Here is a 15,787-nt window from a genome sequence, read left to right on the forward strand (position 1 = left end):
AAGGGAGTTATTCAACCACCGAGTCTCGCTTGAGTACAATGTAGCATTTCAGTTCAGCTCAGTTCAGTGCAGTGCAGTGTTCAAACACTCTCTCCGAGACAGTGAGCTCATCTTATCTTTTTTTATTTTTGTACTGAAAAGACCTACATATACAGTATGTAGGCCTAAAAATGTTGTCCTCCAGAAACTTTAAACAAAAATCCCTTCTCACCAAAGTGAAAGTGTAGATGCACTCAGGTTCAACATGCTGTACTAGGATGCAACATTCCGAAGGACGAGCAGTACGATTTATTTGGACTCCAGTAAGAGACATGAGTAGATGAGGTTAATGACATCCATTCATTAATTAACGGCCAAACAGATCCAACACCATTGTGTTGACAGTCATGATGTTAATGCAGAGATGAATCATGCATAAGTCAGTGTGTTACAGAAAGCTAATCAGTCAAAAACACTGGACCTGCAATGAATTGTCTAGACACAGCAAATCTCTTTAGGTGGTGTAAGTGTGTTTACATAATTAAATTGTATCAAAAGACTCCCATCACTCACAATGGCCTCTGTTTGCCTGTCAGAAGGGAAATTAACATATCGCTCATGAACATATCGCTCAGGCACTTTTACAACCTCATACAGTACACACATTTCACCAACACTCCTCTAGTGGCAACAACAGGAAGAATAGAATAGAATAGAATAGAATAGAATAGAATAGAATAGAGTAGAGTAGAGTAGAGTAGAGTAGAGTAGAGTAGAATAGAATAGAATAGAATAGAATAGAATAGAATAGAATAGAGTAGAGTAGAGTAGAGTAGAGTAGAGTAGAGTAGAGTAGAGTAGAATAGAATAGAATAGAATAGAATAGAATAGAATAGAATAGAGTAGAGTAGAGTAGAGTAGAGTAGAGTAGAATAGTGTGAGGTAGATGCAATATACAATGAACTTGAACTCCATTCAGCTCATGTGGTGTGAGTGAGCAGTCAGTCACTCAAAAGAGTTCCCACAGTAAGTCGAAGTTGAAATCCCCTGCACTATTCCATGACTTCCCCCTCACTTAAATCCATAACCTTACGTCTAAATCCCCTGACTTTCCATTGTACTGAACACACTGTACTGAAATGCCATGTTTTTGCAGAAAAACACATGCCACTACTAGTGGGTTCCCAGCTGTTTATACACACAAGTTGACACAAAGTATAGCACAAAGTTGAAATTGACTACAAAAAAAATACACGCCACAAACAGTCCCAAATATTGCAGTCACTTTGCAAGGATAGCACACACTCAGCACCACAGGGCTATGTCATGTTTACCTAGGCTATGTCATGTCAAGCTGTACAAAGCTACATCAGCAAGGGAAGAAGTTGAGAGAACGACTTTACAATATAAAATATAATAATGACAATATAAAGCCATTCATGTCATCTAATAGGACACCGTCCCAAATTGATTCCGGCACCACTGTGCCTTCTTGCCAAACTGCGGTTTGAAGCACTATGAGCAGCAGCATCTTGCATGAACTGCACTCTTGAAATAGTTACCTAAGGTAAGGTAAGGTAAGGTAACTTTATTTGTACCCGAAGGTAGATTTGGTTGCAAAAGTAGCAAAAGCTTACACAGACAACAAAGTACTGACACACAAAAAACTTGCACCAACAGCCCAATACTAATGACAGTGACAAAGGACAATAACAAAACAAAACAAGGACAACAAAAACAAAAACATGACAAGCAGACAAGTGCTCCAAACCAGGATATGAAGAATTAAATAAACAATAAATATATAAATATGTATATAAAAACAGGGGGAAAACCTTAAAATGTTGGACTCATAAACCCATTAAACTCATTACCTACTACTGCTACCACCACCACCACTCCAAATACTAATCATTCTGTAAATAAACACTTAGCATTACATTACACTTAGCTGATGCTTTCATTTGAAGCACAGGGCATTGGTTCCAGTCCCTGGAGCAAGGTGGTATTAGGTGCCTTGCTCAAGGGCACTTCAGCCATGGAATAAGGTAGGGAGTGAAAGGGTGGGATTCAATCCGGCAACCCTCTGATCTAAAGCCCATCTCCTTAAACATTAGGCCATGGCTGCCCCTGTAAACGAACAAACAAACAAGGACACTGTAACTGACCTGCAGGATGTGGCGGCTGTTGCGGATCCCTTCCTCGGTCCAGAGCGTGATGACCCGCTCGGGGCTGGTGCTGCCGGAGCCGTCGTCAAGGCGACTGAGGAGCTTCTGGCCCACGGTGGCCGACAGCAGTGACGGGGACGCGGAGCGGGCCGCACGCTCCTCAAACGCCTGCCGGAACACCGAGCACGCCATCAGGGACGAGAGAGAGAGAGAGAGAGAGAGAGAGAGAAAGAGAAAGAGAGAGAGAGAGAGAGAGAGAGAGAGAAAGAGAAAGAGAGAGAGAGAGAGAGAGAGAGAGATGAGTGATGAGTGTCTGACTAGCCTCAAAGTCAGGCACACACTCAGACTATCTGGCCGGCCACAGGATCAGATGCAGGGCCGTCTTGTCCATCCGTTCCAGCCTTCAGTCTGCAGCAGCTACCTCAAAACTTCACTCCAGACCAAAAGAGCCAGCCATGATCTTGGCCATCCAGGTAATCCTGACTGGCAACCGACTCGGATGCACGGCAGCCTGTCTATTTGACTGGGGCTCCTGAATCCCAACCCAGATACACTGCGGGCAGTCTATCCAAAATAGCAACCGACTCAGATGCACGGCAACCTGTCTCTCTCCAACTAGGCCCCTGATTCCCAACTCAAATGGCTGCAGCGGCAAAGCCAACAGCTCGGTGATGTCATCTCATCTGCCAATCCCATCAGATCCAGGGCGCAGATCTAGCCAATACAGACGGCTGGCAGGTTATCCATCCTCGGCCTCGGGCGCCAGGCTGGATGGGATGGATGGATGCAATCCCTGCCAACCAACCGCCTTCGGAGTCAAACTCAAGACTCGGTCATTCAACTGAGTGCAGAGTCCCACTAGGGGTCAATGTCTGCTCAGCCCCCTTTCCCACAGGCCCGACCTCCACCCCTAGCTGCACCATACCAGCTCCTCTCATTGGTCTGTTGGTGTGTGTGTGTGTTTGCTGCCACTGGCGAAATCCATAATCTGGCTTAGCCTACTTCTGGCTTCTACCCACGTGCTGGTCGCCATGGAGCCAATGGAATGTTAACATGGCAAAACAGGCCGGCGCACGCACACACGCACGCACGCACACAGCTCTGGAGCCAATGGTATATTAACATGATAACACAGAGTAGCCAAGATGTGACTAATGGCTATTTCTATGCAGGGTCATCCCTATGTTCCCCGGGTCCTATGTTCCCTGCAACCAGGGAACTTAGGACCCTTTTTTCAAAAAGGGTTCCATGGTCCCCGCTGCTTCCAAGTAGACTGCTATCGCATGGCAAAGTGCAGGTTGTTGTTGCACCTGTGACAGGTTAGGTTTGGGGATAGTTTTGGTCAGGTCACAAATTTACAACTCAGAAACATTGCATTACTGACAGGTTAGGCTTAGGGATGGTTTTGGGAGGGGCACAATTTGAAAACTCAGAAACATTGCTTAGGTTAGATACAATGCAGGGAACATACAACCTTTTTTTAGAAAAAGGGCAATAAATTCCCCGGGGAACATAGGCAGACTCCCCTCTATGCACCACCACAATAACATGAACATGCACTGCAGAATCAGATTAGAGCTCTTCCATACCATCTGTTAGCGCTCACTCACCCTTACTCACAATTAGATTGTTGACAAAGAATGAACACTTCAAAATCAGATGAATACAACAGACATGTAGGAATATAGAATATATAAGTATGACCACTAGCAAGACCATACAGCCAGACAGATCATGATGGAGAATCACCCTGGGGGAGCTGCTCCCACCATTGCTGTCAGACTTCAGGGAGAAAATGTTGTCTTTTATCTTCCGCCTCCACAGACCACAGCCGGATATCAAACCACTAGTGCAATGCATCATTAGAAGATTAGCTTTGGTTAGCTTGACACAGGCCTGTTCTACAATGCATCATTAGAAAATTAGCTTTGGTTAGCTTGACACAGGCCTGTTCTACAATGCATCATTGCATGTGAGGCTAAGCTTAGCTTAGCATAGTTTTGTCACAGGAAGAGTTGGGAGTCAAATGCTCCACCCACAAACAATCGATCAATTAAGTCAATTGGCTACGGCCTGCGGCTGCTCCACTTCCCTTGACTTCATTTCACTTCATGCAGGTCGGCAATCGGTTGGCTTTTAGAAAAATTGGTCCTACTCAGCAAGCACATGAACGCTCACTTACAGTACAGTAGCTGTCTTGGCTCTTTGCCTGAGAGGGAAAAAAATGTGCTGCCATGTGCAGAAATGGTGGCCTTCCCTTTCATCAGCTAATTTGTTGGGGTCTTAAGGTGGATGATATAGATGCCTGACTTGATTTATGATGCTCGGGGGGGTCATTTGTTGTTGAGCTAAATGACTTCTTTTTGCAATTATGGTCAGGTCAACAAGTGCTGCTGGTGACAAATCTTTTTAGTCGTTTTGTTGTGCCTCTATTTGGATAGGACCGTGTGAGTAGTGGCAATAAGCGAGTGGGCACAAGTTGGGGGAGGAAGTTGCCTCAGGCCGGAATCGAACCCGGGTCCCCGGCTCAACAGTACGATACCTTAGCAAATTAGAGCCACAGACAAGGCCTATTGGTGACATTTCTCATTCAGCAAAGGGGGCTGACACTGTGGCTAAATGTGTCCATGTACTATAGTATGTGTGTGTATGTCCTACTTTTCTGACTGACCTGCAACGTTCTATGTACAGTATTTGTGTGTGCATGCATGTTCGCATGTATGTTTGTATGTATGAACAGTATCTGCATCTGTAAGTCTTTAGAACAGCCCTCCCCTATTAACTCTGTGTGAATGTGTGTGTGTGTGTTACTCTGACTAACCTTCAGCAGTATCGATGAGGGCTGCGGAGAGGGCAGCTCCCCCCTATAGTGTGTGTGTGCGTGCGTGTTTGTGTGTGTGTCACTGACCTTCAGTAATGATTGTTTAGGCCTGAGAGGTGTGGATGAGCACTGTGGGCTGGACAGCTGTCCCCTGTTGAAGAGGCCCAGCTGGAACTCCTGCAGACTCACGCGCCCATCCTGGTCCTTATCCAGCTTCCGGAAGAGAGCATCCAGCTCCTGCAGGCGTACACACACACACACACACACACACACACACACACACACACACACACACACACACACACACACACACACACACAAAGTGCAAATGAGCATGGCTTTAATAATGTCCACTGGGAGAGATTTTTCTACCCAGAGAGATAATGATAAGTGCTAAAGACCATCATACATTGCCATAAGGGTATAACAATCTAGCTGCGTTGACATAATATCCCAAGCACTGCAATGCACGCACGCACACGCACACACTGTAAAGTGAAAATCAGTTGGCCAACACTCCTCAATCTCTGAACACCAGGAAATGGCTTCTGTTCATTTGAAATGAAATGAAATCGTCTTTTGTTGGCTGTAATGGCCTAATCAATCATTAGCGAATGACAGCATTTATTCCAAAAACAAGCTTAAGTGCTAAACCTGTCAAATTAACCTACATTAAAGGTGCACTAATAAACCAATATTTGAAAGTGAAAGCCCAACAGGGAAACTCCAACTCCCATAGTCATTGTGACACAGCACTCCACAGCACACAAGTGTTCACTGCACACTGAGAAATTTCATTTATGCTTCACCAGTGCAAGGGGGCAGCCCCCAATGGCACCCCAAGGGAGCAGTAAGGCAGCGCGGTACCATGCTCAGGGTTCCTCAGTCATGGAGGAGGATGGGGGAGAGCACTGGGTAATTACTCCCCCACCAACCTGGCGGGTGGGGAGTCGAACCGGCAAACTCATGAATAAAAAGTTCAGCTTTCCCAGTCATAATGAATACTTGGAATTTGGTGGTGGTGGTGGTGGTAAGTATTCCTAAAAAAGGTAACATTTGTGAATGGGCATGATTTCTGTAAATGAACTACAAAAAATATTACATGATGCACCTTTAGTTTAAGTAAATCTGCTACTAGATAGCCCACAGGTGTAATTTAGCTTGAAAAATTAGGACTCTTCTATTAGATGATTTACCACTTAACTTGGTTTACAACTGAGCCAGGTTCTTGGAATACTTTCCTGGTGCCACCTGACAAAGACCTTATCTGTCATTACGGAATGACCTTTGCTTGACATGTTTTTTTTGTTCCAGTACCTGTTGATTGTTTTTTTTTTTTTCAAAAACGTGACTAGTTGTGGACGGCTGGCATCTGGCCTACCTAATCCTTGGGAAATATCACGTCTTCGAAAATACTGTAACTTAAATTGTGATCTCACTACCTGTGGTTCCATAGGTTAATACTGGCCTAAGGACTGAGGTCTACGTGCTGACGCTCCAAGCAGCCATAAACCTTTCCCAAACTAAAAAAAAATACTTCTCAGTGGTCAAGACAACTTGACACAGGGCGACTGGCTCTCTACTGCCCTCTATGGGTTGTAACCAAGCCATGCAAGTGGACAAGAGTTGAGATGTTGTTCGAATAACGTATAACTACTTCAAGTGAGACAATTCCACTATTATTGTTTTACCTGGCATTGCACTTAGCTGACACTTTTATCCAAAGCTACTTACAGTCATTACAGGGCATTGGATTGAGTCCCGGGAGAAATGTTTGAGAATTGGTGCCTTGCCCAGTTGCACTTTAGTCATGTACAGTATGTACAGGGTGCAGGGAGAGATCACATGGGATTGGAACCTGCGACCCTCCGGTCCAAAGACCACATGCCTCACCATTACAAAATTGCTAGGGGTCCTGGTCCATGGCTGAAATGGCTGTACTGTACTGTACTGTACTGTACTGTACTGTACTGTGCTGTACTGTGTTGTTCCGGCAGGGACCAGGATTTGATTCCTGTCAGAAGTCATTAACCGATCGTTCCCGATCTCTCCCAAATAATTTCTAATCAAACTCTCAAACTGTCCTGTCTAAATAAAGGATTAAATGCCCAACCATCTTTATGAATAAGTAGGCTACTACAGGTGGTGTTCACATTGGCAATTTTACGATTACAGAAACAAACCTAGGCAGAATGTTTTTCTATTTATTTTTATTTTGGCCAAGACTACAAGCTGACAGGGTTTGTATTTTCTCTCACATGCCTAATTAAGACCCTGTTGGGTCGAATTGTTGTATGACCTAAACACATTTCAAAGCAGAGCTTCAGTGTGCGGACTTCTACTTTTACCACTATATCAGATGCGCCTTTGTCCTGCACCTGGCCTCAGAGAGGTGGGATGTGCATACTCTTACTCTTATGAGGGCTTGTATTTTCCCCATAGCCGCACCAAGCTTTTTTTCAATCCCCATGACAACAAGCAAACTCTCTCGTTCATTGATCAGCTGTCAAAAATAGGCACTGGATGTAGGTCAAATTCTCTTGGATAGTGGAAATGTTCTCAATTTGAACAGAAACCAGAGCAGAAAAACGATGCTGGAAGCAGCATTTCTTTTTTTGTAAATAAAAAAAAAAACTTTTGGAAAAATTGCGGATTGTATAAAATCTTGACCATCAAGGTCTTACGTCACAAGGCCACAGGCAACAGGAAAAGACAGGAGGAACTAGTTTGACTTGCACCCATAGTCTGCAAATGGGAATACGCACCACAGTGTTGCTTTGATGCTGCACCCTGAGGATTCCCTCTACATGTGCTGATGGAAGATCAATGCAGTGCCCTTTGGCACCCAGTGACACCTTTAGCCTCTTAAGAATGACCTGATATTCAAAGGTGTGTGTGTGTGTGTGTGTGTGTGTGTGTGTGTGTGTGTGTGTGTGTGTGTGTGTGTGTGTGTGTGTGTGTGTGTGTGTGTGTGTGTGTGTGTGTGTGTGTGTGTGTGTGTGTGTGTGTGTGTGTGTGTGTGCGTGTGTGTGCGTGCGTGCGTTTATGTGTGTGCCTGTGTGTATACCTCAGTCTGCAGGTTCTTGAGGCCGATGTGTTCACACACTAGCGAGAGCTCCTGGCGGTTGAGTGAGCCGGCTGCTCCGACTCCTAGCTCCGCCCACACGGCTCTCACCTGGCCGTCTGTCACTTCCTCCCGCGGCACAGGTGACACATGCCCACTTCCTGTGTCCGAGCTGCCCGCCTTCCAACGCTTCTGCTGGCCTGCGAGTAAGACAATGCATATGGTCAGAAGTCATGTCCACACGTTTGACAAATACAAATACGAACATTCACACACACAGTCACACATGCACAAATACATACACGCACGCACGCACGCACGCACGCACGCACGCGCACACACACACACACACACACACACACACACACACACACACACACACACACACACACACACGCGCGCACACACACGCGCGCACACACACACACACACACACACACACACACACACACACACACACACACACACACACACACACACACACACACACAGTGCCAGGCACAGTTTAGAAACAAATGTCAGAACAGGGTGACCCTCACAGAATGCCCAATTAGCATATCTGAATATGCAGCATTATACAAACTTTACTGCGGTGGCAGAATGACAATATGCTACATTTAGTGAAATACTTTTTGCAGCTGAAGCAGAGAAATATGCCACACTATAGCACCTAAGGGGGTACACCACAAAGGTGGTTTATTACGAAAATAAAAAATTGTATTATGATAAGTAAGGTTTCATTCATGTAACTAAACAAATGCTAAGAGGCTTTATCTATCAGGTATCCTCATTTTCCTTCGAGATCAATAGTGTCTGTACTGCTACAACTTCAAGAATACTGTAAAGAAGTCTTTTCAAAATAAAACCAAATCAAATCAACGTCAGCAAACCAAAAATAAAGTGGTGAAATAGCACTAAAGTACCCAGGGCTGGGTTAAGATTTAGGGTTAAGATTTCATGACAAATTTACGTAGACAGTGTCATAATTACATGTCTACCAACTGCACTCAGCACAACACATTTTTCAATGTTCCATCTTTTCATAATTCTGCAATTTTTCACTTTTGGCCAAATAGGGGCTCCCTGGCAGGTGGAGGGGGGGGGGCTAGGCTGCAGCCATTTTTAGCCTGTCTATTAATCTGGCCCCAGAAACAGTGTGGTGGTCGTCCTCTACAAACTGTAAACAACTGTGACACTTTTAAAAAGCTGCGCCTGCAAACCAAGACTTTCAAGGTGAGCGGACCCTCGCAAAAACTTTGATTTGACAAACTAAAGGAGAGAAGAATACCAGTAGCCTACCTTGAGCCTCAAAGGAGGAGAGGAACGCTTCCTTGTTGCTCCCTGTCTCCTCATCAGACTTCAGGCTCTGCAAGAAAGACATTGGCAACATGTCAGCCTCTAGTACACATGCTAAAGCAGGACATTCACAATGTGTGTGAGTCTCTCTATAACCATTCCCAGTCACAGATTATAGATGACACTTGTGTTTCATTTGGGAGCTCAAGCCACGTTCTTGACATGTGGTTGCTACATAATACTGTGACGTTAGCTATTGTGATGGGTGTCCGTGTGTGTGCGCGCGCGCGCGCGCGCGTGTGTGTGTGTGTGTGTGTGGAGAGGACAAAAAGAGCGGGAGAGTAAGACTGGGAGCACAGGGAGCCATGTGGAGACACACAAAGGGAAAACAATGTGTGCGTGTGTGTGCGTGCATGTGTGTGTGCATGTGTGCGTGCATGTGAGAGAGTCTGTATGAGTGTGTCTCTGTATGTGAAGAGCTCTTTTCCCAAACTAAGTACAATTTTCATGAATGCATTTTCTTGCATCTGATTTGAAGACAGCACCAGGAAGTGGAAATGTGTTAAAACGCTTAATTTTTAAACATGTTTGAAAATGGATATAACAAGTATGGTGTTATGCAAAAAATCTCTGCATATACATACATGAATGTTTGTGAGTGTCTGCCTCTCTGTGTGCATGCACGTGCGTGGCTATATGTGTGGTAGTGGAGAGAGAGAGAGAGAACGAAAGGGAGAGAGAGAGAAAGGGAGAGAGAGAGAAAGGGAGAGAGAGGCAAGCCGAGCATGCAGACATGACACGGGACGAGAGAGAGCATGAGAAGACAAAAACAATGCGGTGACCATAAGGAGCAGCCCGATCAGGCCCAGCCAAGGCCTGCCAGACGCCCAGTCGCCCGCCGAGCCAGCTTCCACTAGACTGAACAAGAACAAGCGGCAGCCTGTCACATCAAGCTAAAGAGCACCGCAGCGGCAGCGGCACCCCACAACATATGGGCCTAGCACCCTCATGCTAAGGGGCTTACCATGCCTGGGGGAGAGAGAGTGACTGTGTGTGTGTGTGTGTGTGTGTGTGTGTGTGTGTGTGTGTGTGTGTGTGTGTGTGTGTGTGTGTGTGTGTGTGTGTGTGTGTGTGTGTGTGTGTGTGTGTGTGTGTGTGTGTGTGTGTGTGTGTGTGTGTGTGTGTGTGTGTGTGAGGGCTATATTGTTTGGCATGCAGGCATGTGTATGCGGTCCACCTAGTTACTGGCCATCTTGAGTTTTTTTAAATAGCAGAGCAAACATGTTTGAGACACATAATTCTACAACATTTATGTGTCTTTACCATTAAAATTACTGTTTGTATTGTTGGGCAGTGGATGTACTGTAGTTGTTGCTATTTGTTTTGGGAAGCCTGCGACCATGCAGTACACTGGCGCCAACTAGTGGCCAATCCCATTAAGCACATAGTGAGAAAAAACAAAAAAACAAATCCACACTCACAAAAACTACTTTTCTCCTGCATCATTTCAGCTTCCCGTCATACACGCACCCTATAGGCATGTTTTTTTCATATATGCTACATACATAAAGCCTACTTTAATTATTCTAAATAACACAAACAAATGAAATGTACAATAGGCACTTTCAAAGAGATTCCTCAGTGTAGAAAAAAAGAGTAGTAGACTAGTATTATCGGGTATACCGGATCATATGATCTGCTAAGCGATAGAGAGAGAGAGAGAGAGAGAGAGACAGAGAAAGACATCGACTTAATCCCTCCAACATGATCACAGTCAATCAGCCTCCCCCCTGCACCCTCAATGCCCACACACACGCACAAACACACACTCACACACACACACACACACACACACACACACACACACACACACACACACACACACACACACACACACACACACACACACTAAAGCACAGCACAAAGAGCAGGAAACGCGGGTGTACGGCGGCCACAATGAGGGACAAGCCAGCCACAATCAATTTTCATCAGCTTGAAGATATTGAGCAACATTACGTAATGGTGGCCCACAAGGGGGGGGGGGGTGCGCAGAGAGGGGCAGACTTTTTTAGACTATGCTGTGTGGGTCTGGATCAGGGAGGGAGAGAGAGGGAGAGCAAGAGAAACATACATAGAGAGGGAGACACACTCTACTTGCTACATGTTTCCTACATACAACACAGAGAGAGAGAGAGAGAGAGAGAGATTTTGATATTTAACACATCATTTATTGTAACATCAAGAAAGAGCAAGAGAGAGGCAGAGAGAGAGAGAGAGAGGCCCCAGATTTATGCAATGTTATATTTATAATTCCGAATGAAATAGTCCCCTCTAGTTTACATTGCACCTTCATTCCTAATTGTTTCCATGATGTTTTTAGAGCGGAATTAAGTTTTATTCAGAAATAAATTGAGTTAATTCTGAATCAAATGTCTCAGAGAGAGAGAGAGAGAGAGAGAGAGAGAGAGAGAGAGAGAGAGAGAGAGAGAGAGTAAGAGAGAGAGAATGGCTATTCTGCTCCTCACTGTGACTACTGGCAGTCTCTGGTCTCACTAATTACACGCGAGGGAGAGAGAGTAGAGGGTAGAGTACTAGATGTATTTCTGGCCTCTGCCCAGGCACAATACACAGCCCTGTGATTGGCATGGCCCAAAAAAGGCCAAAAATGTGCAGAGAATATGGTGTGCAGCCACATCATACTACAGCATGCTCTACGGTGACAGGGTTTTAATAATTGTTATGCGTTTTCGGGTAAAAAAAATCTGGAATTTTGGATAAATTAAAGAAAATCACGTATATGACTATAAATACACCATTCAAAACTGTCCACGCCGCCCTAATGCAACCACAGCAATCTGACTAGCAAGCTAAGAGTTATGGGAAGGAAATCGGCCATTTTTGTTTATTTTTTTTGCAAATCACCCATTCCAAAACCTGATTAAACATGGGATTATTGCCAATGGGATAAGCCAGAGCAGCAGTAGTCACAGGCATGGGTGCGATGTTACAAAGTTTAGCTGCTTCTGCGGATATAGTACATGGACCGTTTTGGGTTTTTCTGTCTGCCTTAGCTCAGCCTGAAGCATCCTCTTGGTTCAAGTCAGTCCAACTGAGTGTAATAAGGCACATTTGGCAGAGCTGAAACTAAAGTAAATAATGCAAGGCCAAAAGCGTGGATTAAGGCGATATCCACTGTGTCTGTTTGGCAGAGTTGAAACACACAGTTATGCAAGGCAAATCGCATGAACAAACCCTTATATTTACAGTGAAGTCCATTTGGAAGAGTTAAAGTGATATTGTCCCATTTTTGGAAATAAGCTTATTCTACACCATTCTCTGAGTATGGCAGTGCAAATTTTACCTCCAAGCTACCAGTTAGCCTAACATGGAGTCCTATGAGACCAGTTAGCCGCCAGGTGGTCTCATAGGACTCAATGTTAACTGCTAGCTTGGAGGTAAGATTTGCACTGCCATACTCAGAGAACGGTTGAAAGTACAGGAGAAAGGTAAAACCCAATCATTAATCTCAAGGGGAGGTGTAAAATAAGCTTATTTCCAAAAATGGGACAGTATCACACTAAGAGTCAGCTCTGCAAGGTGATGACAATCAACAACAATTATACACTATGAGATGCAAACACCATTCAGAGGAAACACACATGCAGTTAGTCAGTTAGACAGACAGCATGAATCAGCCATTGTACACTATTTGAAGCAAAGTCTGCTTAGAAGACTCGAAACGCACGCAAGTTATGCAAGGCCAAAGGCACGGATTAGGCAATATGCACTATTTATGAGCACCGGCTAAATTATTTACAAAACAAGTGCAAGCCTCACAGCAATATTCCACATGGATACCTACACAGGAATGTCTGTGTCATGGCAACGAATGTGTGCCCCCCACCCCCATCCCAAATACAGAGAGAGAGAGAGAGAGAGAGAGAGAGAGAGAGAGAGAGAGAGAGAGAGAGAGAGAGAGAGAGAGATAAGATGAGGAGGAGGAGGAGAAAGGGAAGAAAGGGGGAAAGACAGACATAAAGAGAGTTCTGCTTGACAGAACTAGTCCACCCTATCTTATATCAGGGGGGGTTTATAAGAATGAACCATTGTTTTGTTTGTGTTGTGTGGACGTGACATTCTGCATTTCTACACAACATTTTGAGATTCAATTTCAGCACTGCAACTCCACAACAGCCGTCATGCAGCCCACTTCTCACTGCATCTCGTTTTTCCATTTGATTCCAGTAGTGATTCAGAGGTCTTAAGCGCTTTACATAACACGCTTCGACTGTTGAAACGTTAACTATTTAAAACAGATTGCGTACAGCGTGTGGGAGGGGTTTATAAAAGCAGACGTAATGATGGAACAACATGGCACAACTGGATTTCAGCCTGGGTGTGTGTGTGTGTGTGTGTGTGTGTGTGTGTGTGTGTGTGTGTGTGTGTGTGTGTGTGTGTGTGTGTGTGTGTGTGTGTGTGTGTGTGTGTGTGTGTGTGTGTCTGTGTGTGTGTGTTGTGTGTGTGCGAGAGAGAGAGAGAGAGAGAGAGAGAGAGAGAGAGAGAGACACAGAGAGAGAGAGAGAGAGAGAGAGAGAGAGAGAGAGAGAGAGAGAGAGAGAGAGAGAGAGAGAGATACGGAAGCTTCAGTATACTCATGTAATCTCTGCAACCACAGAGGCTATCAGTGCAGTCTTACATAAAAGATCTAAATATTGCAAAGCAACTGACACAAACACTGGGAGGACACATAAAAGGCACTCCAGGGTAAACGATAGGATGTGTTTTATTAAAATGCAGGCTATAATTTGGCCTGTAGTGCATTGTAGTCAAGCACTGCCTTTGTTGTCATGGCGTAATATGGGATTTGACAGCGATGAAGTTGCTCATATCAAGTGAAGACGCCACCCACACACCCACAACAGTGTACACAACTCATTCACTACACTGCTGAAACTTCATCTTGATGTCATTGTATTGTTTCTCTCTCTCACACACACACACACACACACACACACACACACACACACACACACACACACACACACACACACACACACACACACACACACACACACACACACACAAACTGCGGACTGACGTTACACTCTATCACTGCCAAATGGCTCCTTAAATCACAGAGCAGGCTAGGCTAACTAGTGCATCCCACCAAATAGCATACTTCACCACACCATGGCTACATACTGGAAATAACTGGGTTCAGCTCTATGTTCAGACAGTCCATTGGTCTCACAGTCCATTGGTCCCACAGCTCATTGGTCCCACATCTTATTCTTGCTGCTCCATGTTCTCACATTTGTACAAAAAATAAAAAAAATTCAAATATGGGCCCTATGTTTCACAACTCCATGTTCCCACATTTCCGAGTAAACTAAGAGAACATGCCTTTCTCTCCGCCATGGGACATACTGTAGGGCCTAAATTTGAATAAATTCTTGGAAATGTGGGAACATTGGGCCAGCAGGTATAAGCTGTGGGACCAATGGGCTGTGGAACCAACGGGCCTAAAAATGAATGTTAAAAGTCTTAGTAATGTGGCGACCAATGGGCTGTCAGACCAATGGGCTGTGGGAACATAGACACGCTCCCGAAATAAATTACCCCCTTTAACCACCCCACCCCACACCCCCTCATTTCCTCACTCCCAGTGGGGGGCCCTAATCACTAAAAAACAATAGCACAGAGAGATTTGTGACATCTACAGAAGAATAGCCTTCGGCAGCAGCTGATCCCCTCACTGTGCCACTGATATGGGCTATCTGTAAAGCATAACAATGGCCACACAGGAGGCCACTGAACTAAACTGCACCTCCAACCCCTTTCTTGCACCGCACTCTCACACACTCATGTTGTTATTGGTGGGTCAAGGCTGGTGACTGTTGTAACAATCTTACAAGGACCAGGGCTAAAGCAACTTGCCAGGCTTTCTTGGCTGCTAGGCTAGCTCATCTAGTGTGCTAGGCTAGCCTAGCATTAAGCCTATCTGGCACAAACTGAATTAAAAAATGCTTCAATTTCAGTCCAGCTAAGTGTATAAATGACTTTTAAAACATTGGTCAGACAAAGGCCGTAATTAGAATGTTTATGTGTTGTTAGTGTTGCCACCTGTCCCAGTTTTTCCTGATTGTCCCGGATTTCAATGCCCTTTCCCGGAGAAAAATACACTCCTGGACATTGAATGTAGTAGGATAATATCGCGTAAAAGCAACAAGGTTGATTGAGTTTGAAATGTCAAGGGTTTATTTTTTCAGATAGAGGTGGCAACCCTATGTGAGGCAGACTGGCTGACATGGCATCCTTGACACTTTTTTTTCTCTGTCGCGCGTGCACTTTTGTTTTCAAAAGGACTAATCTGGTTAGAACTAATCTGATGTGTTGAGCAGGCATTGAGGTTTTTTTTCTTTTTCATTTAGTGGAGTTTACTGCAATGACAAAAGGATT

General features: G+C 44.8%; 1 protein-coding gene across 1 annotated transcript in view; it reads right to left on the minus strand.

Moving 5' to 3' along the window:
• ninl (ninein-like) overlaps nt 1-15,787 on the minus strand; it is a 55,252-nt gene that overhangs the window by 32,188 nt on the left and 7,277 nt on the right. The window contains exons 5-8 of the mRNA XM_063191387.1: nt 9,332-9,398; nt 8,036-8,232; nt 5,056-5,205; nt 2,148-2,315 (exon numbers count right to left, since the gene is read on the minus strand). Coding sequence (XP_063047457.1) covers nt 2,148-2,315; nt 5,056-5,205; nt 8,036-8,232; nt 9,332-9,398 — 582 coding nt within the window. The remainder of the gene's footprint in view (nt 1-2,147; nt 2,316-5,055; nt 5,206-8,035; nt 8,233-9,331; nt 9,399-15,787) is intronic.

This window comes from Engraulis encrasicolus, chromosome 24, assembly GCF_034702125.1.
Source record: "Engraulis encrasicolus isolate BLACKSEA-1 chromosome 24, IST_EnEncr_1.0, whole genome shotgun sequence".
NCBI lineage: Eukaryota > Metazoa > Chordata > Actinopteri > Clupeiformes > Engraulidae > Engraulis > Engraulis encrasicolus.